The 26539-nt window shown below is 35.7% G+C and overlaps 2 protein-coding genes across 2 annotated transcripts; one reads left to right on the top strand and one right to left on the bottom strand.

Moving 5' to 3' along the window:
- Positions 1–6057: 6057 nt before the first annotated feature.
- On the top strand, positions 6058–9450 carry LOC133863014 (U-box domain-containing protein 14). Its single transcript, XM_062298985.1, has 4 exons — positions 6058–6671; positions 7095–7211; positions 7380–7793; positions 7888–9450. The coding sequence occupies exons 1-4, from the start codon at positions 6393–6395 to the stop codon at positions 8959–8961; spliced, it is 1884 nt and encodes a 627-aa protein (XP_062154969.1). The 5' UTR covers positions 6058–6392; the 3' UTR covers positions 8962–9450.
- Positions 9451–12106: 2656 nt separating this feature from the next.
- On the bottom strand, positions 12107–25045 carry LOC133864099 (vacuolar protein-sorting-associated protein 33 homolog). Its single transcript, XM_062300315.1, has 22 exons — positions 24901–25045; positions 24769–24808; positions 24483–24563; positions 23953–24147; positions 23740–23850; positions 23555–23620; positions 23248–23355; positions 23085–23129; positions 20252–20308; positions 19619–19713; positions 19088–19139; positions 18880–18936; positions 18448–18510; positions 18249–18355; positions 17406–17528; positions 17179–17260; positions 16854–16924; positions 16152–16232; positions 13444–13501; positions 13290–13351; positions 12829–12922; positions 12107–12429 (listed from the first exon to the last, which is right to left on the bottom strand). Exons 1-22 carry the CDS (start codon positions 24951–24953, stop codon positions 12340–12342), a joined length of 1791 nt encoding a protein of 596 aa, XP_062156299.1. The 5' UTR covers positions 24954–25045; the 3' UTR covers positions 12107–12339.
- Positions 25046–26539: the final 1494 nt, after the last annotated feature.

Below are 26539 nucleotides of genomic sequence, written 5' to 3'. Positions count from 1 at the left end.
CTATTCAAATGCTATTTCATTCTACTTTCTTTCATTTTCAATAATATTTTTTTAATGTAATAGTCATTTCATATACCAAATGGAACATAAGATATGCGTGTCATATTATATTTCAACTTTTTTAGATGCGGAAATAGTTGACCACTCTGTTCACTAAATACCAAAATTCATGGTTGTCTTTTCTTCTCTTCCCGGAAAAAGAATTGGATCCGCAATCTCAACCACTTATTCAGACAAAGATTCTTCAACAAAGGAATATTAATATAGATTCAGATCGAGTGCCTTGAAACATGTCATTTATGGGTCTTTTTCCGGTAAACATTTCTAATAGCAGGATTCCATAAACTATACACTTCTCCATAGGACGACAACTGATCATTTCCCATACCATTCTCTACAATTCAACATACGATAAATTATAACGTGGCCGTAAAAAGACATGCAAAGAAAGGAGTTATCCTCTTCAAACTTAGAAATGTTATTTTTAAATAAAAAAGGAACATTGCTCAGCTTGAGGTCACAGTGGATGATTGGCATTTAGCAATGATAATGGAGATATTCTAATGTACTCGCAATATCAACGGTGATATTCAATTTCTATTAAAAATTTAAATTCCTCTGCACCTAGTTTGCGTCATCTTCTTTAGCAGTCGGATGGAACCAATCCTCAAAGCTTCCATTGACCGTGAATTTATAAACTAATGCCTTGATAATCAACACCTGAACTGTAAGTACCTTAACAAGATTCCAATACCTGATATTTCTCGAGGCCTCACACTCAAAAAGAAAGCTTTTAGAAGCTAGCTCCACAGTGCAAAAGGTTGAGCATTTTGACAGTGACTATCAATATTCTGCCCTCATTGATGATTCTTTCGTATACACACACGAATCCAAAACTATCCACCAGGCAAATTAGCGGATGAGACCCCATTGGTGGCTTTTAGGAGACTTTGGTAAGACATATTCAAAAGCAAATTTCCTGAAAAATTTGATGTACATGGGTTCTTTTCTTTTCCTCCTCCTTTTTTTTTTAAAAAAAAAAAAAAAAACGAGAGCACAAAGCTCTTACATCACAAGCATAAAGTTCTACAAAATCATAGTCACATGCTATGACGTTACAAAGTCATAGATACAAACAATTGACAAATACCATCACAAAAAATAAATAAACAAATAAATAATAATAATAATAATAAAAATAAAAAAAAAATACCAGCACAAAAATTACTGCTTCTAAAATATGAAGATAATTAATTTCATTGTTAAGGTTAATTTTGTTCCTTGGACTTTCCAAAGTAGCATTACATGTAGTCTCTCAAGCTTTTTAATATCAGAGGGAATGTTACATGCATGACAATCTGCTATTCCTCGTATTGAGCAGCTCTTATAAGTTGACTAGATTAACAATCCCACTTGGATTCCTTCCAGCTTTATTATTGTTATCTATTAACAATACTCTTAAGAGTACTAGACGAGAAGTTAGTGATGGATTCAGGTAAGACTCCACCAAAATCGTTAGTGCTTATAGCCAATAACTCTAATTAAGTTGGTGGCATTAATATCGGTCAAAGAGATCGAAGAGAAAACTCAATCGTTAATCGTTATAATCAATTCTGATAGCTTTGTAGGAATTCTGCCGCCAACTGAATTATTGTTCAAAAATAATCTCTCCAATCTATTATTTATGCAAACAGCCGTTGGTTTGGTTCCTACTTCTTGATCATGTCTGTCACAATAACAACAACAACAAAAAATGCTATTTATGAGGGAAATCCAGAGGTCTAATCCCAAACTAAAAAGAAAATAGGAAATCCCGTGGCCTAATTTAGCTGTTTCAGCCACTGAAAAAAAAAAAAAAAAAAGTAGCATATATATGTAGGCGGCCCACTCATTCTGCCATGGCGTCTAAGTCATGACAAGTTGTGGTCAGCCCTTTCAGGATAGTGAGATCAAGATCTTTATAATTATTTGTTTGAATTTAAAAAACTCGAATATATAATTGTGAGAGATTATTTATGAGACTCACTTGACCAGATAAGCAGTTTAATTTTTATTTAGTTAGGTGAGTCCCATAAATGGTATCTCACAATCATCTACTCGAATTATTTCAAATTTAGACAAATAATTATAGAAAATCATGATCTCCATTTGGCAACCCCCTTCCCCTCCCATCCCCTCTCCTCTATTATTTTAACTTCTTCCAAAAATATCGGGGGTGTTTGGCAAGCATTTGTGTTGTGAAATTTTTGTTTGAGTAGTAAAAAGTAATTGATGAATTTTATGTGATATAAAGTATAAAAAAGTTTAGAATTATTTTAAAAAAAAAAAAAAAAAGATGTTTTGTAATGTATTTTTTTATTTGAATAGTAATAAAAAAAATTATTAATGTGAAAAAAAAAAAAAAAGTTATAATATCTTAGATTTAACTTTTTTGGAAAAAGTGAAAAAAAAAAAATGAAAAGAGATGAGATGAGATGCTTGGCAAACACCCCATCAACTTTAAAAAAAAAATTAACTTTTTTTATTATTTATATCACATCAGTAATTTTTTATTACTATTAAATAAAAAAAACTTATTATAATACAAATTTTTTTTCACCTTTTTCACATAAATTTTTTATACTTTATATTATATCAACAGCTACTTACTACTACCAAAAAAAAAAATTATTTCACGTATGTCATGCATGTTGTGTTCGTCATGTTGCGCCGGAATAATTCTAGCCGGCACATTCTCCTTTATTCCACTTGGCCAGTTTTAACACGTAGTTGACCAAGCCCAACTTGACACGTCAAGACTAGGTGGCTTCAAATTTCTACGCCATCTAGCCGCTTTGCTTGTCGGCCAGTCTGAGTATGAATCAGTCAGCGTTAATTTTTATGCCATTTAGATTCGATTCAGTTTGTCATTTTAATAAGTCCAATTTTAAAATATACGATTTAAAAATATAATTTTTAAAAATATAATTAAGAATTTAATAAAATTATAATTTAATTTTTAAAATTACAGTTAAATGACACATGTTATTCTTATACGTGTGTTATATATAATTTCTTACAGATTGATTTGTTAGAAATTTTTGTCTTTTTTTTTACCAACTGATAAGTATTAAAATAATATGGAGCTTATTTATTAGTACCTGTAACATTTCTTTTTATTAATTATTTTGATAACCTCCAATGAAAAAGCTACACATCATCTTAGTACTAATTTCTTAGTAAAAAATTTGGTACCCCTAATATTTTTCAAAACACTTATTAATGTCGCATTATTTACACCTTTTGTGGAAAAAAAAAAAAAAAAAAAAAAAAAGAAAGAAAAAAGGAGGTCTAAAATGTTTTATATGGTTGGAACAATTCAGAGATATTCAATTAAAATTTATCTGCTTTGGTATATTTGATAAACTCATTGCTGAATCGATGTTGATCCATTAATTAATTATTAAGGCCCATCATATTTTAGGTATTAGTTCTTAATCAATGTAGAATATTTCAACCGAAATATATTTGAAGAATTTTTTTTTAGTAATTTAAACAAGGAAAATGATTAAAGAGAAATAATCCCTACACTCATTTCTCACAACAACCCCACAATAAGCTGACATGACGGGTAATATTTTATTATTTTTTTACAAAAAGAAAACAAAACAAAACAAAAAAAATAATAAAATATTACCCGCCACGTCAGCTTATTGTGGGGTTGTTGTGAGAAATGAGTGTATGGATCATTTCTCATGATTAAAACACTCACACTACACAATAATGACACAACACCAAAGCATAATGAAGTGGGACTCACACATAGACTCCACTCTATTGTGCCTTAGTGTTGTATCATTGTTGTACATTGTGAGTGTAAGAATCACTCCCTTTTAAACAATCATGGTCCTGACCCGATCTTATGTTGTTTGAGGGTTGACCGTTCACATTTTAAATATATCTTTGACCTTTGATTATGGACCATATAATATCGTCCAGCTGGTCGTTGCCTATTCGTTGTTAGGCCTTGGCTCCACGCGAACCCGGGTTTGCCGCTGAGGCTTTCCGAGTAGGTTCTTGAAAGATCCCAACCGTCCAATTGACAATTCTGCGCGGGAAGGGAAACAGCTGCGTTGATGATAACACGGCAAAGTTGCCTGGTCCACACGATTGGTTTTCATATGGTCGGAAATACCCTTGATACTTGGCTTTTTTTTTTGTAAGAATTTTGTCCAATAAAATTGATCTGAATTTGGTGAAAAGAAAATTACAACCCTCTATCGATAAACTGATTGCATACGTGGTTTCTTTTATTTTGGATTTAAAGATTGAAATCAATGAACTTGAAGAGCAATTACTGAAATAATTTGTTTGATATAAATTGAAAACAACATTTGATGAATTTATTCCAATAATATATTCATAGTTGATAGAGAAAGCTTTAAAATCATCTTAGGTCTATTTGGTTTAACAATTTTAAAATGTGTAATTTCAAATTATATTTATTTTAAAATGTATTTAATGATATTGTAGATTTTAAAAATGTAGTTAAATATTTGATAAAATTGCGATTTAACTTTTAAAATTTTGCGTTTTTAAAAATGTACATCTTTATAACGTTTTTAAACTGCCATTTTTTCAAACGCATTCCTAAACGTACCATGATTTTTTTTAAAACGCATTCTCGACATGCGAAATCACAGGGCTAAACAGACTTGTGTTGTATCTTTTTTTTTTTTTTTTTTTTTATTCAAAGATCCCTTTCAATATAAATAAAAAAGATCAATCGGTCTAATGTTCAGGGTTACAAAGATTTCCTAATAAACTAAGTCAGAAGCATAGGGAGTAGAGTTTCCTCCACCTAGGCAATGTCAGACTTCAAACCATTACAGACCACAGTTGCATCAAACAACTAAAATACAAACCAACAAAAAAAACTAGAAACAACAACAAATAAAATAAATAAAAATAAATAAATAAATAAATAAATAAACCCTTTTCCGGCCTCCAAGAAACACGTTCCCTTGGTTTGATGCCACATTAAAGACTTGCTTTCCCATCAGAGAAGCATAAAACTACCCCATTGCCTTCCCATCGAAAACAACGGGAACAATAGACAAATAAGCACAAACCGCCGTAATAGAGTGCAAAAGTTGTGGGAGAGCTCACTACCGCCGTCACTGCAATCGACCATGGGTTACCACCATAAAGGGTCCCCCGTGTAGTCCACCAGCATTGGCTCCTTAGACAAGATCGATGAACCACCCTGACTTGGCTAATCGCAGGTAACTCCACCACTTGTACAGTATGATTCCCATCAAGATTGACAGTCTTAAGCCAGAGCGTGAGAATGAAGGGAAACTGGCCTGCGACATCACACTAAAACAAAAAACAAAATTCACCCAAGACCGTGAAAACATTCATCCCAGATGTGGTGTCCTTTCCCGAAGAAAAATCACAAACAAACATCTCCAATCCCATAAAAAGAACGAGACAAAACACCCAACCAAAATCTAAAAACACAAAACAAACACCATGGGAGGAGGGAATTAAGCATTTATGCTTTCCTCCTCGAAAGAAACAGACTTCTCTCTTCGCTCTCTCTCTCTCTCACTAGAAATAACTATTATAGAGCGAGGTTTGTCGCTTCCAAAATCTCTTCTTAATCACTTCATAATGTTTGATAATTAATTAGTGTATATCTAGTTTAGCGTTCTCAACGCACTTAGTTTAAAAAACAATCAATTTCAAAACCTAAAAAATGAAAAGAGAATTAAGCGTTTAGTAAATTCACGGATTGACCTTTAAATAACGTGTTTAAAAATGCATTCAATTCCTCGCCTACCGCATGAAAACATGGATTTTTTTTTTTCACATTTTGAGGCCACTGTTAAATACTATAATTTCATCCAATAATAGTAATGTGATACTAAAAATTAATCATTTAATTTCTTTTTTTTATTTATCAAAAATTAATTGAAAATGTCATGCCATTCTTGTTAGGTGGATATTAAATAAAATTATAGTAGAAAAGGACAATTCTGTCACAGAGGAAAAATAAATTTGTCAGAAATGATCTCCTCTTTCTCCGTTCATACCACCTCACCACAACATTCAACGAGAACAGTAGACCAAGACCCAGCAACCAATTCTCAACCTTATTCGAAGTTTCCACTGCCGATTACCATTTCTCGCAAGAACACACGCATTTATAATAAATAAATTTCATATCCAGTCTTTAAATTTTTCTTTTGTTTCTTTCTTAAACCTCAATCCACGATCTTTCTCTGCAAATCCAAGCGTTTCTGAATTTTCAATTTTGTCCGACCCATCCCCAACATTCCCAATCACAATCCCAATCCTTCAATTCAATCAAATTCTTTTATTTCGTGGCTTTAAACGGAGCGACCCGAATGGGTCCGAATGAGGATCCGGAGGACTCGGTGCTGAGTAGACTCGTGGAGTCGGTGAGGGCGATCTCCGAGTTGCCCGAGTGCCGAAACGTGTGCAGGAAGATGTACGGAAATCTGGTGCGGAGAGTGAAGCTCCTGAGCCCTCTGTTCGAGGAGTTGAGGGACAGCCAGGAAGAGCTCGGCGAAGAGGAGGTCAAGGCCTTGGAATCGCTGAGGCTCGCTCTCGATTCGGCTAAGGACCTTCTCGGGTCGGTCAACGGAGGGAGCAAGCTCTATCAGGTAGGGTTTTGGTCGATTTTGTTTCTGTTTGGTCGCTGAGAAAACGAGGGAAAGTGAAGGAAAGGACTAGGAAATATATGAGCGTGTCTTTCTTTTTGTTTTGGTTTTTGTTCGCTTGGGAATTGGGATCAAATGGTGAAGAATTTGGAATTTGTGTTTTCTTATCAGATTGGATTTGGATTTTGCATATTGAAAAATGAATTTCACAAAGCTGATTTTTTTGGCTAGTAATTCTACTGTCTAATACAAATTGATATAACCATCAATTCCGCAAGTTGATAAATGCATTTTTTTTTTCCCGCGGACTTTGAAGCTACGTACTTTTCTGTGTGCCATTTGGCTTAATTTATTTTCTTGTTTCCCAAACAAGTTAGTTGATGTAAATAATTGATATTGAGGTAAGCAACGTCTTGCTTTTCACAGGCTCTGCAAAGGGAAAAGACTACACAGAAGTTCTACCAGGTGACTGAACAAATTGAAGCAGCTTTGAGTGAGATTCATTATGATAATCTTGATATATCTGAGGAGGTTCGCGAACAGGTACTTCTTCGAATCCTATTTATTTTGAAGAGAATTAACTGCATACATCAAAATATTGACCACTGATGAATTCTTTTACAAAAAAGTAGCATTTAGTATCAGATTATGGACTAGTAGATTTGAAAGTTTTAACAATAAGTAGGACATTTTTTTTTTAATTTGCTTCAGATTGAACTAGTACATGCTCAATTCAAAAGAGCCAAAGGAAGAAAAGACTCCCTTGATTTTCAACTGGACATGGATTTAGCCTTAGTACAGAAAGAAAAAGACCTTGACCCTGCAATACTTAAAAGACTTTCCGAAAAGCTGCATCTCAAGACTATCAATGATGTAAAGAAAGAGTCACTTGCATTCCATGAATTAGTTGTCTCGAGTAATGGAGATCCGGAGAACTGCTTTGAAGAACTGTCAACGTTGTTTAAGAAGATTAAGGAGTGGGTACTGACGGCAAGTCCACAATTTGACCCCTCTGAGGGTGAAAAGAGCTTGACTAAACACAGATCTCCTGTTATCCCAGATGATTTCAGATGTCCAATATCTCTTGAATTGATGAAAGATCCTGTGATTGTCTCTACTGGACAGGTATAACCTCGCAGCTGCCTTTACAGTTTAAGTTCACAACTATTTATCTGTATGATATCAATTTTGACGAACCATTTACTCTTCTCTTTTACAGACTTATGAAAGATCCTGCATTCAAAAATGGCTTGATGCAGGACATAAAACCTGTCCCAAGACACAACAGACACTGTTGCACACAGCCCTAACACCTAACTACGTTTTGAAGAGTCTGATTGCTTTGTGGTGTGAGAGCAATGGTGTTGAGCTGCCAAAAAAGCAAACGAATTGTAAAAGCAAAAAATCTGGAAGCAAAGCTTCCGACTGTGATCGTGCTGCTGTTGAGGCCTTGTTGGAAAAACTTGGAAATGGGAATCCGGAACAGCAAAGAGCTGCTGCTGGTGAGCTCAGGTTGCTTGCAAAGAGGAATGCAGATAATCGAGTGTGTATTGCTGACGCAGGAGCCATACCTCTTCTCGTAGAACTATTATCCTCTCTGGACCCCCGAACCCAGGAGCATGCTGTTACAGCCCTTCTCAACCTTTCCATCAATGAGAGTAACAAGGGAACTATTGTAAATGCGGGAGCCATACCTGATATAGTAGATGTGTTGAGAAATGGCAGCATGGAAGCTAGAGAAAATGCAGCTGCAACTCTTTTCAGTTTATCGGTAGTAGATGAGTACAAGGTGAAAATAGGGGCTGCAGGGGCTATCCCAGCTCTTATAACGTTGCTTTGTGAGGGGACCCCTAGAGGGAAAAAGGATGCTGCCACCGCTATTTTCAATCTTTCAATCTATCAGGGGAACAAGGCAAAGGCTGTAAAGGCAGGTATCGTGGTCCCACTAATGAGATTGTTGAAGGATGCTGGAGGTGGGATGGTGGATGAAGCACTAGCAATTATGGCCATTCTTGCGAGTCATCCTGAAGGGAAGACAGCAATTGGTCAGGCCGAGCCAATTCCTGTTCTGGTGGAGGTTATTAGAACTGGTTCCCCACGCAATCGAGAGAATTCTGCTGCTGTACTGTGGTCTATATGCACAGGTGATTTGCAGCAATTGAAACTAGCAAGGGAGGTTGGTGCGGAAGAGGCACTGATGGAACTCTCAGAGAATGGCACTGACAGGGCGAAGAGAAAAGCTGGAAATATTTTAGAGCTCCTTCAACGAATTGAAGAGCCTGTTGATACATAGAATTCCAAGTGTTTGGATGAAGAAAGTATAGTTCCTCAATATGTTTCAGGTTGTATGAGAATATATACTTCCGCTTGGCTTGGTGTTCATGCACAGAGAAGTATGTGTGGGGGGCTGGGTACCAAGGATGGCGTGTGCTGGGAGGTGTTTAAGATGGGTTGTAGCTCGTCCAATAGTTTGCATCCATGAAAAGTGAGATAGATTATCGGCTGTTCCACTTCCAAAATTTGACTAGCATTCTCAGGACGTACTTATTAGTCTTTTGCAACAAGGGGCAGCCGACAATCAACATTTTCAGAAAATTTTCATGCCTTGTACGGGTTTTGTGATAGAAATTGGAATAACGAGGTACATTTGTAACTCTTACCTGTCTTGCTTCTTCAATTTTATCTGTTGTTGTATATGGTTTTAACAAACAAAGTATCAGATGTCATATATATTCATGTGTACATCAGAACTAAATATAAATGCTCGTGTATGTTATTGGCAGTGTCTATGTATGTTACAGTGATAAAATTTATAAAGGGGAATTATTTCAAGGATTAGTGAACTATGTTCTTCAGTGAATTATTTCAAAGCTTTTTAGGATTTTTTTTTTTATATTTAATCGGACTTCAACATCTCAAAACTGTCGTTCTAGAGTTTAACTTCCATAGGGACCTGACGTAAATCAGGTCCCTTGTGCCCTCCAATAGCAGTTTGCCACTTCAGAGTGGAACACCAAAACAATTTAAGCTGAAAACACCCGATCACACCAAACCAACGAATGATTTTGGGTGTAGTTTTTGCCAACTTCTCTGTCTCCGACCTCCTTCCACATTTTCCAAGCATCTTCTCTCTCTCTCTCTCTATACAATTTAAAAATTTATACAGTTGCTTTTCCATGTTTAGTTTAGTATCGATGTAAAAGAAATATGTCGAGGATGTTGTGTATACGAAGGTTTTCAAATGACTGTAGGTTTGTTTTCCTAGGCAAGATTAAACTTCATTAAAACAGGATACAAGAAGGGGATGGGCACCCCGACATCAATGTCCCAGATAGAAAATACAATGCTTGAGAAAAAAAAATAATAATAATAATAATAATAAAAAAAAAAAAAAAAAAAAAAAAAAAAAAAAAAATCGGAAATTGGCCACAAAATGACCCATTCCAATGTTTCTTGGACTAAACGCCAAAAGAAAAAGTTGCCTTGAAATGGCGGTTTTTTATGCAGCCACGAGAAAGTCCACTTTGGACGACTTCTGCAAGGGCAACAATAACAGGACTTGGAGGTTGTGGCAGGAGAGGACGCAGTGTGATTTACACATTTGGAGTTGTTGACGAGGAGCTTCTTACCGATGTTACACAGGAGGGGTGGCTGACAGAAGAAGCTAAAAAAACATCGAATTATTCTGTCTCCTGGTAAAACGAAGGGCACTTAAAACATGGGAGGCTTTAGACAACCAAAATTAACAAAAAAAAAAAAAAAAAAAAAAACCTAGATTTGCAGTTCCAGTGGGTCGGGACTTCAATTGGTGTTCAATTGCATGCTTAAAAGTGAAGAATAGAAAGTTGTCGATCGCAAGTCGGTCGATGCCCGTTCGAATATGATCTTCAAAGCACTTAAGAACTGTGATCGTAAGAAGTTTGAATGGTGTTCTTTGTACTCTTGAAATTCAAGTTACCAAGAAGCACGGTTACAACGGTGGTCACAGCATGATCAAACGGAAATGTTTCACAAGAGCCATAGAGACATCTAGTCGCAAGCTCGTTCAAAGAAGGTTCGGACACATTGTTCAGTTAGGTAGATTCAAGACACTTGGTTGCAACCGCAGTTAAGAGAGTTCGAACGCCATTGGCGAGAACACTGTGAAACCCTAGCTCGCATTCAATGCTCCACTAACCCACGGGCCGCTGCCTCTTATTGTGTTTTTTAGAAACCGACTTTCATATAAACCTCAGTTTTTCTTAGGATCTATACAAGCATCATTATGCACGATTTACAACAGACCGTGATGCCATTATTTTGTGCTCATGGAGAGAACCTTAACATCCTAATTATGCCAGTTTCGTCATCAAAATTGTTGTGTTTGACATCTTTACCGCTTTATTTGATTTTGGTGATTGCGTGGTTGCAATATTTTGATTGGTTGTTATTGTTAGAATTCCCCATTTAAGACGTTGTTTGGAGTCGTCGGTTGAATTTTAATGTACACAAAACTAAAGTCAATATCAATATATGTCGCCGACGTCTATGTTTATAACAGTGACAAAATATTCGAAAGGTGGAACATTTTCATCGACTGTTCTGTGCTTTATTCTTTTTTTTTTTTTTTCTGTTGTTGTTGACATTGTTCTGTGCTTGAGTTTGAGTTACGGACTATGTTCTTCAGGGAACGTCTAGAATCACTTCGTTCACCTTCACGGCTTGTCGGGACGTCAAAACTCAAAACACGAGTGCTCTTCAAAACACTAGAGGTTTTCTGCACAACATTTGTGTATATTTTATAGAAAAAAGTGAAAATACTGGACACAACAGCTTTATTGTTCAAAATGTGTACAATTATACAAATATTGTGCAGCAAACATTACTAATTACTTTATACCTTTAGGCCTGCATTTTTATCAATTTTCGTACAATATAGAGATGGACGAACCATTAAGGAGGGTGGAAACTCTGGTGTTTTGGTCAATTATGATGGTTTCGTTTCTTTCCTTTTGGTGTGAATACCTGACAATGATATTTGTTAAATTTTGGTGAAAATACGTCTCTTAATGTTGGGAAGCGGGCGTATGCAGAGGAATGAACACCTTTTATTTAATAACTTAACGAGCTCGATCGGGATCTCTTATAATTAACTGTCTAAATTTCTTTAAAAGGAGCTTGTCAGGCCCACCTTCTTCGGGTAAGTAGACCCCACATCTCAAGCTGGTGGAAGGATCTCTCAATTCAGACAGCCAATTGTGAGGATCCTCGTTCAAAAGAGCCTACGATCAACTAACGCCCCTGTTCCGGGACAATGGGCTCCATTTTCAATTTTCTGGCGACAGCGACTGACACCAAAGTCATACCGTGCTCCACCCGTTCTTCACAAGCTCAAGTCTCTCGACGAAATTATACGCAATGCTGACAGTCATTGGCCATAGAAAACTATCACAACAACGTGGAAATACTGTCTTTCGATTCAAAGCAAACAATTCCTTCCAAAGGAGAGCGGACTGCCATTTTCTTTTTCTTTTTCTACTCAAAGGAGGACTGCCATTTGATCCCTCGCAACATCATTACAGGAAAACGGAACAACAGTAAATGTTACTCTCAATAAGTTAACAAGCCCCACTTTCCACTCTCATTGCCAATAGACTTTACAAAAAAAAACAAAGGAACAAAATTTTACACCTCAGCCCAACTTCTCCACGAATGTTTCAGCTAAGGTGTGGCCACTAACAATTTTGGTTGTCCCAACAATCAAATCGTATGCCATCCCTTCCTGCAAGCACAAATTACTCTCAAACATTTGAGAAACCTATAAATGAGGAGAAAACTAGACATAATTGTAACTGGTTTAACTGGCCTGAACCACTAACAGGATGCACAGTTTTCATGAAATTGATCATGTCTGTAACAAAATTAGTTCTGATTGGCCACATACAGCATAGACTGATGCACAAAAAACAATCATGGCCAGTAGTTACCTTCAGAAATTTCATACTTTAAGTTTGAAAATAACTGCATGTATTGTTAGTTGCGCCTTTTTTTATAAATTTAGATTGCTTATAAAAAAAAAATAAATAAATAAAAAAAAAAAAAGAGTGCATGTATTGTTTATGAACCAAGAAATATCGAATCCATTTCAGTAGATTCGGGGATATGCACTAAGTTTACATACCTGAGCACTGAGAAATCGAAGAGCAGAAATCTCAGCAAATGTTACCCCTCCAATGAAGACGACAAGAACTATGGAGCGCCTTCCATCAGCAACTCTGTAAGTATGTTAAAGTGTCACAATAAAGGAAATAGATTGCATTATTTGCATTCGAAAATGATTTTTGCAGTAAAAATTTAGTGGCAACTGCTTCAGTAATTGAAGTTCCTTCCCTTGAAAACTGTTTAGCGGGAAAACAAATCCAAACAACAAAAACAACATAGATATCAAGAATTCCATTGCCCTATAATCATAAATATCCCAGATTCCCAATATTGCTTCTTAGCAATCAGCAAAGTTCAATTTTCCTGCATCTGTATGGTTTCTTGCAATTAAAAGAGTTGGTACTACTACAGAAAAAATGACCCCGCAGAAGAATGCCAATAGGGAAAAAAAAAATCCTAGATTGAAGGAATGAAACATACCTGTCCATATTGACTGAAGCTCCCTGCAAGGTGTCAAATGATGGGCTGCTTGAGAATCTGCCCTGTAAAACAGTACAACATGATTACGATAACTTCAATTGCAAAGCGAGCGAGAGAGAGAGAGAGAGAGAATATATAATTGAGAGGGACTTACTCTTTTTGTTTCTGAATGTGGTCCAGGTAGCAGCTTCAGAATTTCTTCTATAGGACGCCTGAAGGGTCAAATTGTCACATTTGAGAGAGAGAAAATTGCCTATATAGTGCAAACTCAAAATCCAAAAATATGGTATCAATGTATCATAGTTAGTAAAGAAGTGCCTTTGGCGAAAACTCTCCGTTCTCTCTCCTGAAATCTCCCTCCCTAAAACGCCCGGCTGATGAGGGGGAGGTAGTGATTTTCACTGCCTCCTCCTCCCCTTTCTCCCTTTTTTCCCTCTTCCTCCTTCCCCCTCCCTTTCTAGCCTCTTCTGAGGCTTCAATCGCCTCTTCGGAGGCCCTATCCTTCGCCCTAGGCGACTTATCTTGGTTCAACGGGTCTACCGGCTTCTCCTCCACCTCTGGTTTGATTGCAGCCCCCATCCATCGTCTCCATCCTCGGATCCGATCACTTCCACAAGTTATTAGATTTGATTTTTTCAAAGTAAGATCTATCCACTTTCGGAAGCTCCACCTTCTCACATGCCACACCATTGTGATCCGGGCTTCCTCCGCTTCGATCTGCCGCGCGCCATATGTCAAACGGACCACCACGCGCCGACGCGTGTCCATCACGCGCCTGCAAGTAGATCTTACTCGCGGGCGCGTGTGTTTCACGCACCGACGCGTGGCTGCTGCTGACCGGCACGTTTCGGCATTTTCCGCCTCCACCAGCTGCCGTCGACCTCCTGTGGAATTTCTGGCACCTTTCATCGGCGCGTGGTGTTCACGCGCCATTGACAAAACGCCGCCCTGCCGCCGTTGCACTATTTTGTTATTCGTTTTTTCTGAGCTTTTTGTTTTAATTATCTTCTGTGTATCCCCTGTGTCTCGTGTTGTACCGCAACCGGTGTTTGGATCCTTTGAATTTTATACACCACTTTAAAACCCCTTCATTGGTGGTTTGGTTCGAGGCATCCGTGCCAAGAATTATTGGGCCCGCATCTTCGTAAGCATTGCCTCCGCGTACTTACATTCTTAAACTTTTATTTGTGTTTGGGTTGCTCAGCCCTACTCGTTGAAATTTAGTTCTTGTAATTTCTTTTTCCTAGTATCTATAAAAAAAAAAATCCAAAAATAAAAGATTAGTTAGAACAATTGCAGTCATTGTTGTAATGGTGTCTTGACTTTTATCCCATGGACCCAATGTACTTCTATAGGCCCTAAAATAAGTGGGGTACACAGGGATCAAGAAATGCCATGTTATGGCCATGTACCAATGCCATACAATCCAGAGGTCCACATGTTAGACATCTGTCTAGTAAAGAAACTTGTCTCAGAGACCTAAAACAACAAGACTTAGCCACCATGCCACATACAAAGGTAACAAAGCCTTAGATCTTTCCCATCACTCTTTGCAGGACCAGACATATATAAACATTATGCAAAATTCAAACAAGGCATCCTTGCTTTGTTACTCAACACAAGAAAGCATAATAAGCTTGTCTGCTACAAGCCTTCAAGGTAGAGGCTGTGTCCACCATGTTTCAAATGTCAAAACAATAAAATAGCAAAGTTATATACAGAAATGCAATTCCTACATGTGTGCATGGGTGTGGGTGTGTGTGTAAATTTGGGAAAGTCCCATTGCACTTGGAATATTTACAGAAGAAACCTTCATATAGTATTTATGAAGATAAATCAACACACCCCAGAAATCCAGGTATCACACGATGTGTGAACTTCGACACCAAAACCAATTGGCTTCTTTTCTTTTCTTTTATAGGTAAGAAAAGAAATAGCATTAAAAAAGCGTAAAGGCGCCCCTAAAACATACATGAAGTATACAAGAAGGACACCAAAACAAAAGAAAAACATAAAACAAAAGAACACCCGAAAAAAACCCAAAAGACAGAAGAAATGCTACATTAAACCCCCAACCTCTTGCCTCTAACCCGGCTAGAACCAACACCTCTAGCATCGAAATTGATCGAGCATTATAAATTCTTGACCTCTCTTTTCCCTTTTTTTCTTAGGAGCAGAGACAGAGTGTTGCCCCTTATCAACTAAAGTCAAGAAGTCCAGAAAACCCTTCTCGGCCCCCTTAAAAGAAACCCCCATCGTGCGAAAACACAACCTAGCATCTTGCACTACCCCAGGGTATACGACAACCCCTCCCTCAGGATCATCCCCTTTCGAAGATTCACCCACCTCGAAGACCCAAGAAGATTGATGGTCCCTCCAAGACGTACCAGGTAAAAACTAGGGAGAACACCCATACACCAAGGAGAACGGCCTCAGTGGAAACAAAACCCACTCAATGCGGAAATTTTAGAATTCTGTCAATCCAAGGAACATGGAACCAAGCCTGTCGATTTAATATAAACCATTAAAGCATGGTGGGACTAGTGATCCACTATCAGGAGATCAGTTCCAGTGGCTGCTCCCAGTCGCATTGAATTTGCTTAGCTTTTGAACCATATGACAGTCAGGGTTTTATTTTATTTTTTTCAAAATCAAATTGACAATTAGGAATATTAACAACAATCCTAGACTAAGACCAGGAAAAATCAAATTTCATGTTTTCCATCATTTGTGCTGGTCCCAATTCCAAAAGTTGAACTCCTACAAGATCCATGCTAAAAAGAACTGTTGAAAGAAAGACACTAATCTATACTGCTCATGACAAGACTCTTAAGAAATTTAGCAAATAAGAATCAACCTCACCATCCAGATCGAACAGCATGCTGAATGAGACGAATACTAAGAGGTGCATATCCAGAAAATACGTAGGCAATATCATTGGGGCTGTTACATAAGAAAACACTTAAAAAAGTCAATAAGAAAGACAACAGACAAATTAAATAAAACTATAACATTTTATATGGCTAGAATAAGATTTAAATGAATTCTATTTTACAGCGTAAAATAAGGAACAGCTTGGATTGCATAATTTGGTGCAAGTAGTTCCACATACTGCAGAATCTATTTCAGCAATATTACAGGATCCAAAGAATTTAAGCGAAAATATTGATCCAAATTATGATCTTGTCCATCATTCTATTCTAGATTGCTTCTGCCCACCCAGCAAGTACGTCAGCATCTGCTGAAGTAGCTTATTCTTAAATGTCCATGATGCTGTCCAGTGCATCATCTCCCATAGCGTCTGGTTTCAGACACCATGAACAATAAGGTTGTATTTCTGTGAAATGAACGACTCTTATGATGGGTAAATAATGCAGATGCCTTGGTAACTGTGCCATATAATGAAATCAGGGTAATACATACTAAAAGAACAGAAATCAATGTGATGGGTGTAACACATGCAGGTTATGAAACCATCACCCTGCATGTAAATGTGTATCACACTCTTAAGATTTTCAATTACGAAGCAGAACCAAGTCACATTGTCTAAGAAAAAAAAAATACTTGGCTGTGTCAGTGTCATCCACCACAAGTTGCAGAGCACGTTTGATTGTAAGCCAGTTGCTTTTTGACTCCTGCAAGGTTCAGATGATGTCACCATGAATCCAATAATTTGATAAGAATCCAGTTAATACGGTCAATAGAGTATGTGAATCAACTATAGGGAATGCTTGATTTTTTTTTTTTTATTGGTAGGAAACATGGACACCCAATGGGTTGTAAACCACGACCTTGTCCTCCATCCGATTCTTTATGGGGGAAGTGTCATTTGAGCTAGAGCTCATTAGAATACAAAATGCTAGATTATGAAGGCAAAATGATACCAAACCTGCTTTTTAAACAATCCAGCTTTTTCTAAATTATTCAGTGTGGCCATGTGCTCAAATCCGTAGCTGTGGAGTAGTTCTCTCCTACACCAAGAGTTAAAAAAATAAATATAAAACATTCATAAAAGTTCTTCAGTAAAAATTGCTAAAAAAAAACAATAGCCAACAAAATAAAACCGGGAAGATCACAAGAAATTAAAAGTAATGATAATATGCATGCTATCCTTGCCTCAAATAGTCAAATTGCTTTTTAGGCAACCCAGAATTTGTAACTGAAAATAAGATGAGAAGACGTAGGACGTTGACAAGAGGCTCCTGCTTATGGATCATTTCTTCGATGTACTCAAAGCATCTGCATTAGTTTCATACTTTTGGAAATTAGGATCTAGGGGACTGCCAATCAACAAACCATATCTATGACAAATTGAAAAGAATAAATCTTGAGAAATAACTTCAAGACACCAGAAGAAATGCACAGATTTTTATAATCAAGACAAGATAAATTATACAATTGCTTAAAAAAAGTGACCTGTCAGCTATTCCATATGATACACGTAGCACAAGTCAGAACAGGTATTATCACTAATTGAAAAGGGGAAAAAACAATAATACTCGATTGAGTTTTGAAGGGAGCTGCAAGTAAAAGATGCCAGCAAAATTTATAAATCCAACAACAACAAAAAAGTACAAATTTCTTTCAGCAGAGTGGCTCAAAAGCTCTGATACATTCCAAAGAAGACAACAAATATTCTGTTTTGAGTTCAAAAGCAGTTTCAAGTTTTTTTAAAGTTAAACAAATGTCAGTAACAGAAAGGTACTATTGGAGATAGTCGAAAAGAAGCTGATTGTCAAATAAACCAAACATGACAGTAGAATCATAATGTGTGACCTAAAGCAGAACATAAATTCTTAGTTCTGAAATTCACTAAACCATTTACACCCCCCAATTATACAGCACATAAAGCATGATTTCGTAATTGAGTCTAGTCACAATATTATAAATGAAAAGCATAAAATCACCGCATGTATCAAGTTGCCAAAAGTGGGAGATAACAGTATTAAATCAGCTCACATGTCATAACTCTGTGCCTCAACAATAGTGTGTTCCATGTCAAGTTGGCCAAGAAATGTTGGCTTTGATGTGAATGTCGACAGATGCTGAGCAAGATTTATGTGCCTCTAAAGCAATAATTAGCAGCAAATTAAGATCAATTGGAAACACCTGTATTAAATCTCAACAATGAAAATCAAAAAGAGGAAAAAATACATACAGTCATTTCAGGTAAGGAATTCAGCTTTCTGACAAAGTCCTTTAGTTCAGAAACTGTCTGCGTCTGTGCATTATATAGCAGTCCATTAGAAAACATTAACAAAATCATTAAAATGTCTGGAAAGGGAAGCCTTTAGTGATTTGAGGATAGAAACGTATGTGCAGTGCAATACTAAAAGTTGATAGGGCATCATTGACACATAAATATTTCCTGAATTCTGTGGTTGAATTATTCAAGCATAAATGCAATGGCATCCTAGCCTGTACTTAAAAACTATAGCTACCATATTTTACTAATGAATAGGACTTTTATAGCAGAGAACTTGGACAAATTTATTTCAGAACTAACAGAAGTTTCATGCACATATTCAAATCGGCAACAAACATAAGTGTGAAAGAGAAGCAGTGTTCAGATGTTAAACCATTCACTTACGGTTGTTGTCATCTCTGTATAGTCCTGTTTCATGGATGTTGCTTTCTGACGTAGAATCTGCAATCATACTGCAAATGGCAACTAAGAAAATGGAACTCCAAGAAAAACAACGATAATTTTTCAGAGACAACTGACAAGAGAGAAGGATTTAGAAATAGAAGTATAAGCTATAATGGAAAGTAACATAAACTGGTTAAAATAGATCAACCTGGACAACAACTTCGAAGTTGAGATCCCTTATCTCCTTAAACAGCTTGTCACTAAAATTCAAACCACCAGCAACAAATGAATATGCCAAGAAGAAGAGAGAGAAATTGAAAAAGAAAAAAAAAAGAAGAGCAACTAAACAACCAAAGATCTTGAAGTTCAAGCATATAAGACATTGGCAATTCCTGCACCAACATATTTTTTAAGAACATGAAAAGTAAAAATAAATCCTAGTCAATTGGCACCACACTAAGGTTTTGCCATCTGTACCTACAACTAACACAATACTCAGAAACAATAATTTAACCATATTTGTGGGAAACAAAATCCATATAATCAGAAACAATAATTTAAACGATATCCCTATTTCCACACCATGAATGGCTTCTAGATCACCCTCTCTCACAATGTGGGTCCCACCTTGTGAGAGGGGATAATGTGGAAGAAACCAATCAAAGTGTGAAAATAGTATCCCCTTAATTTAAAAATAATAAAGAGCAGCAAGATACATGAAGTGGAGACAATAATTTACCTTGAATTAAGTGGAACTTTTGTCTTTTTTCCCTCTTGTTGGACACCCATGATAGATGAATCAAGCTCCACAGAACCATTATTGATACGCAGAAACTGCAGTGAACCTATTAGAGAGAGCTTATAACAAAATCCATATAACCAGAAACAACATATATCCAATTTCAATCCCACAAAGGAAAGTATTAAAGATAATTTCTCTTAGAAGAATAAGCCGCTACAATTTAGCTATCGCACAAATAGAACCAAAACTATCTGATGCTAACACAAATGGAGGTTCAGTAGTATTATAAGTCCTGGTACTTTAATTCTAACCAGCATGTATAATATAACACAGAAAATTCACAATGTTTAGAACACAGCTAAATTCCTAATTTCATATACATAAAAAAAATAAAAAATAAATAAAAATTGCATATTTGTCCTCAATCCTCCAAGCAGGAGATTGGAAGCGCCCCCCGTTGGGGTTGGGGTGGGGAGTGAAAGACTTCAATAAGCTGATTGAACTTGTACAAGGAAATCATGAGGAATATAATTTGTTATCCCCATCAATCACAGAATTCCAGTGTCATGCTATATCATGCCATAAAACACTTATGCATAGCATAAATATGGACTTCCTGCATCAACTTACCTCATCAAGCAGCCCTTCATATGTTAATTGAGAACACATAGGAGTAACCATATCCACCTGCAGCCAAGGATAGCCAATTTTAAGCAAAAGCATGGATCTATAAAATTATAGACATCATAAATCAATAACTAAGTAATGTAATAGTAGCTCAAAATAATTTTTTTTTTTTTTTTTTTTTTTTGTATGAATGTGGCACAAAATGAGAATTAGTTTAAAACCCTTTTTATATGAGAATCAATCATTGATGTCTGACAATTCTGAACAAGAATTTTTTACATCCTTCTTCCGGTAAGAAACTTTTTTTTTTTTTTATATATATATAAGTAAAGTATATTTCAAAATGGCGCAACCCATGGTACACAGAATGTATACATGAAACCCCTAATTTAAAGAGAAAAGATAGCACTTATCTAGAAAATCAGAATAAGAAGACTCAGACATAGATTGCAGTCTCACTCTCCACAAAAACAAAGTTTGTATCACTAATTTTTTCAAGTTAATCAAACTAGTCTCACAGTCTTCGAAACAGCGTGCATTCCATTCCCTCCAAACACACGACATCACACACAAAGGAGCCATTAAGACTAGTATTAAGAAATAGCAATAAGCATTAAGACTGGAGACTGTGTTCATCCGGAATACTTGACAAGACCCTACAAAAATATGTTACTGCTCTAGGAAATTGGTTCAATTTTAAGAACGAGGCAGATTCAAATCTAAACCAAAGCGTAAACCCCTTTGTTGTGGTAAGTAAGCACAAATGTACATGTCACTAATTTGATGAAGTAAAATGTAGAGGGCATTGACGTATAGAAAGTATAGGTTTTCAAATTTGACGTCAAGGGTGTTGTTGATTTTTGTTTTGGGCTTGTTGTGTAGTTAGTTGAGCTTAGTCTTTTTCTTTTATGAGTAAAGTTGGGCTTAGTCATCTTTCGGCTTATATGTCACTTCAGACCAGTTTTAATGGGTCTATTGGATTAATTTTAGGACCAACCATACTGGGCTTATTCTCCAAGTCCAGTAGGTTTCCAAGTTTGCTAGTACTCCAAGCATGAGGTAGGTAAAGTAGATTTACAATGTCTAAAACACATAATTGCATTTTTTTTTATATATATAAGTAAATGAAGTTCATTAAAAACCAAAGGGCACGCACCCAAGTACACAAGAAGTATACAAGATAAACATTTATCTAGAATAAAAATAAATAAATAAATAATAATAATTTAAAAAAAAAAAAAAAAAAAAAAAAAAAAAAAAAAAGTAAAGAGATAAAAGAAGTCATGAAAACTAGAAATATGAAAATAATCATAAGCAGCTATCCACTGAAAAATGATATAGAAAGAGGCCGTTAGCACCGTCACCATCCTCTCACTATCTTCAAAGCTCCGGTCATTTTTTTTCTCTCCAAATGCACCACACACCAAATAGAGCAGAATCATCTTCCACATAACACACTTTGAGAATTACCAAATTGCCTCTCCAACAAGCGAAGAGATCTTTCACACAACAAGGCATAACCTACGCTAAACCGAATAACCCGAAAATAGAGTATCGTAAGGCACTAGCTACTTCGCAATGGAGTAAGAGGCGGTTAACGGTTTCCCCACTCTTCTTACACATGCAACATCAATCTACAACAATGATTCTCCTCTTTCTTAAGTTGCCCAAAGTGAGGATCTTACCTAAAGCGGCCGACCATGTGAAGAAAGTCACTCTCAAAGGGGCCTTGCTCCGCCAAATACACCTCCAAGGGAAGGAAATGCTATCATGGGGGATTAAGACATTATAGAACAATCTTACATCAGACAACCCTCTCTTGGAGGGGTTTCAACAAAGCTTGTCTTCACCATCATGTTTCAAATTGATGGAATACAACTTATCAAAAAACGAAGAAAAGAATTCCAACTCCTAATCATGCGCCGCTCTAACAATTAGCGTTCCATTGAGGGGAGCCATGAGAGAACTGAAGATGGTAAGCCACAAAAGTGTCCCCAAGGCAAGCAATGCTATACAATTCTGAAAACACTACTTTAAGGGGTTGTTCCCCAAACTACACATCGTGCCAAAAACTAACCTTGGAGCCATCACCCACCTTAAATCTAAAATATCTAGAAAGCTCCTCTCAATCCCTCCTAGTGAATTTCCAAAGACCCACCCCATATGACCCAATGACTTAATTAAAGCACCACCTACCCCACTGACTATCATATTTAACAACCACTACCATTCTCCAAAGCGCCTCTTTCTCATAATAAAAACACCATAACCACTTCCTCAGAAGGGCTCAGTTGAACATGAGCAAGTTCTAGAACCCCAAACCCCCTCACTGATAGGAGAACACACCTTGGACCAGCTTAAATTTGACCTCTCCACTCTTACCTTCCCACAATAAATCCCGTTGTAACTTCTCAATTTGATTGGCAACACTAGTCAGGAGGGGAAACGAAGACAAGAAGTAGGAAGGCAAGTTAGACAAAGTGATTTTTATTATGGTAATCCTACCCCCTTTAGACAAGTACAACCGCTTCCAGCCAGCCAAAAGACGCTCAACCTTCTCAATAATGTCATTCCAAATAGATTTGGCTTTGAAAGAAGCACCCAAAAGAAGACCTAGGTACTTCATAAGCAAAGAAGAGAACCTGCATCCCAAGATCCTAGCCAAACCTTCTATATTATTCACAATACCTATAGGAACCAATTATGACTTAGCCAAATTGATCCTTCAAGCTCGAGACAGCTTCAAAACACAGTTGCATATCATTTGCAACTAGCATGAGATTGAGTCATAAATCATACAATGAAATAGAGAGAGATAAAGAGACAAGAACGATACCTCCCTATCTAAAAGGATGAGTGTATTTATCTCTGGCACAACCATCTGAAGAATATAGAAAGAAAGAAAAATCAATGGGATGCAATGAAGTGAACATCATTTGATAAAAACGCATTTTAGGGCTAGTCTGCTTAAAAATGAGCTTGAAGTAATGCAAAATTACATCAGAAGAGTTAACCGGTTCCTCTGCTTGCATGCGGTTTAGGATATCTGCAACACGAACTGATGCTTTGCCTTTGGCCCTCACATTTGGTATCACTCCAAAAGAGAACTAGGACACAAATAAATGCAAAACTTTCAATTAAAGGAAAAAAAAAATTACAAATAAGACCATATATAATAATATTAAACGTTTATGTTCACAAAAGTTTTTTGATTTGAAATAAATATTATAACTTTATACGTTAATGTTGTTCTATCGTTTAATCCTTTACATGAACAACTAAATTACATTCCAGAAATCAAACAACCTCAAGCTTGTGAATGGCTTTTGCAATATGCCAAAGCGAGGTAGTATCACCATCAACTTGGCTTTCCTAGCATATGAAGAAAAAATACATCAATATATTGAAACAAAAAAAATAAAGACATCGAAGCCCAAAGAGATAATTAACATAAATCCACAGCAAGTAAACAAAGCAATTTTTTTCCTTACTTTATAAGCAAGATCGAGTTCAAAGGATAATACATCCTCGTCCAATGGAACAATGTACAACGGGTACTCCCCTATAGTTATCAAGTGATGAACTTTTTCCTCTTCAAGGACCTGCACAACCAAAAAGATACTTACAGCAAATGCACGCATATTAAGATCATTAAACTCATAGCTTAAGTTGTGCAACCACATCAACGGCCAAAAAATGTTTACCTTCTCACACGCAACTGCGCGGCGAGGGATAAAATAAACATAATATTCCCTTTGAAGTCCTTTTGATATATCGTTGTGAACATTTGAACATATGAATTTCATCAAATCAAGCTGAGAACGGAGAAGGTAAACCACTTTGGTGCAGTCCGTCTGAATTGGGTCAGCTGAAAGATGCCGCAATTCGACCCCATGTTCCTGTGTGTAATTAGAAGCGATTTCTCAAAAAATAGAAGCTAATGGAAACATTTAAACTTTTTTTTAAAATTTTTTTTTAAAAAAAAAAAAAAAAAAAAAGAAAGAAAGAAACTCATTCATTAAAGCAAAGATTGTTTTAACGGACTATAATTTTTATAACCAAATCTTTCCAAGACTAAAGAATGCCTGAAGGGACACATAATTGGTCCATAATAGGCTTAATCGATTACACATTGTAGTAATTGAGTGTAAATTTTTTTCATATTCTAAATTCTATTAAAACTAACAGAGCCTAATAGACAAATAAATACGTAACTAAAGTTGAAGAGAAATGCCTTTAGAAGTGATGTCTGGATGATCGAGGAGAGAGAGCCGCCGAGCTTTGGATCGATTATCAAGCACTTTTTCCCTCGAATCTGTAAACCCCGCCAAACAAAATAAGTTAAAATCGGTATTTCGGATCATTTCTAACCAAATTTAAGCCCTAAAATTTTCGCAAACAACAAAAATAAAGTACAATTCTAAATCTAAAATTTTAAATATCCACAACTTCTATTGGCTATTTTCTTTTCCCGGTGTTTTCTCGGGAACCAAACAGAGAAATAGTAAAGCGAGACTCACATTCTTGAGGATGTTTATGAGCTCCTTCTGAGACTGTTCCCTGAAAATGATCCAAAGAAAGAAGCAAACAATAACTGAATTGATATAAAAATGGTGGACGAAAATGAAAATGAAAAATTAGGGCTTGTATACCTGAGGGATGTGATATTGAGAGGAGCATTGTCTAGGTTCGGAATCTGAGCCATTGGAGCGAAATGTCTCTCTCTGTACGAGCTGAGAATTTCTCTTGTCTGTGCTGGGCGAGGAAGATGATCACCGACTCGAAGGCTAAGAACTGAGCGTGGACCCTACTTCTTGGGCTTTCACTTGTTGTTCTTAGGCCTGTTTGTGGAACGGTGATTGGTGGGCTTGGAACTGTTGGGTTCCCATTTTAAACAAATAGTTTTTTAACTTAAAAAGAAAACAAAAGTAAAAATTAAATTAAATGATGCACTACAAAACGTGTTTCCAAAAAATATATGTATGCTTTTAACGAGTTATCATTAAAATTGACTATTTTCAAATAACATCAATTTTTTGTTATGTCTTTGTATTTTTTTAAATCTTGAAAAAAGCAAATCTATTTTTTTAAAAAAAATATGTGTTTTATTTTTAATGTTTTTTCAAAACTGTTTTTTTCTAAAGATTATAACAAAATGGGTATTTTATAGCTTATTATATAAGAACAGAAATTAGCTACAAATTGATTTGTAGTTAATTCATACGAATTTGTCTAATAAAGTGACATGTGTTCTTAAAATTTGTGAAAAGTACATACTTTCTTATTAATTCTATTAAAAAATATATATTTCTCACATGCTAAGGGTTACATATCATTTTATCAAACTAGTTTGTAAGAATTAGCTACAATTTTATATCTATTAAACAGGCCAAAAAAAAAAAAAATTCAAGTCTCAAGGATTATTAACTCTTTTTTTTTTTTTTTTTTTCCTTTTTTGAGAGGGAAAACACATCATATAAGTTGAAGTCCTTTGATATCATTATGAGGGTGTATAAGTTAGGTAGTTATTAACGGCTAATAACCGCATAACCACATTGATTGGTTGTAGTTAGCGCCTAGCGGTTTTAAAGATTGACAGAAACAGTTATTAATCGGTAACAAGTTTATAATATATAGAGAAAACTACACATATCCCCCTCAAACTAGCACTCAATTGTCAATGTACCCCACAAACTATTAATTGTGTCAATATCCCTCCTCAAACTACAAAAAAATGTCAATATCCCCCTAAGACCAACAAAAAGACAAATATGACCCTAAATTTTTTTCAATAAGACAAAAATGTCATTATAAATTCGAAAAAAAAAATAAAACTAAAAATTTTAAAAATATATTTTTTATAAAACAAATTAAATAAATTAAATTAAAAAAAATTAAAAAGCGAAAAAGAAATATTTTTTTGTTTAAAAAAAACTAAAAATTAAAAAAAAAAAACGAAAAAGAAAAAAAAAACAGTTTTTTAGTAAATTAAAATAACAAAAAGAACGATTTTTTTTTTTGAAAAAAAGAAAAAGAAAAAATAACAGAAATTATAAAAACATTTTTTTTTAAAAAAAAAAAAAAGCAGATTTTAATTTTTATTATTATTATTTTTTGTATAAATTTTTATTATTTTATGTTTTTTTAATAATTTTTTTAGTTTTTATTTTATTTGAATAGTTTTATGAATGATATTTTTTTCATTAGGGGGACATTAACATTTGTTAGTAGTTTATAGAGGATATTGACACAATTGGTAATTTGAGAGGACATTGACAATAAAGTAGTAAT

This window comes from Alnus glutinosa, chromosome 3 (assembly GCF_958979055.1).
Source record: "Alnus glutinosa chromosome 3, dhAlnGlut1.1, whole genome shotgun sequence".
Classification (NCBI taxonomy): Eukaryota; Viridiplantae; Streptophyta; class Magnoliopsida; order Fagales; family Betulaceae; genus Alnus; species Alnus glutinosa.
The sequence above is the reverse complement of the archived record's forward strand: the minus strand, read 5'-3'. Positions and strand labels throughout refer to the sequence as shown.

Excerpts from the sequence above, each read along its gene's own strand:
- LOC133863014 (XM_062298985.1), top strand. The coding sequence starts at position 6,393 with ATGGGTCCGAATGAGGATCCGGAGGACTCGGTGCTGAGTAGACTCGTG. Across the intron at positions 6,672-7,094 it reads GAGGGAGCAAGCTCTATCAG|GCTCTGCAAAGGGAAAAGAC; the intron begins GTAGGGTTTTGG and ends TGCTTTTCACAG. Across the intron at positions 7,794-7,887 it reads TGATTGTCTCTACTGGACAG|ACTTATGAAAGATCCTGCAT; the intron begins GTATAACCTCGC and ends TCTCTTTTACAG.
- LOC133864099 (XM_062300315.1), bottom strand. The coding sequence starts at position 24,953 with ATGGCTCAGATTCCGAACCTAGACAATGCTCCTCTCAATATCACATCC. Across the intron at positions 24,564-24,768 it reads TCATAAACATCCTCAAGAAT|ATTCGAGGGAAAAAGTGCTT; the intron begins GTGAGTCTCGCT and ends CGGGGTTTACAG. Across the intron at positions 12,923-13,289 it reads GCTTCAGTCAATATGGACAG|AGTTGCTGATGGAAGGCGCT; the intron begins GTATGTTTCATT and ends ACATACTTACAG.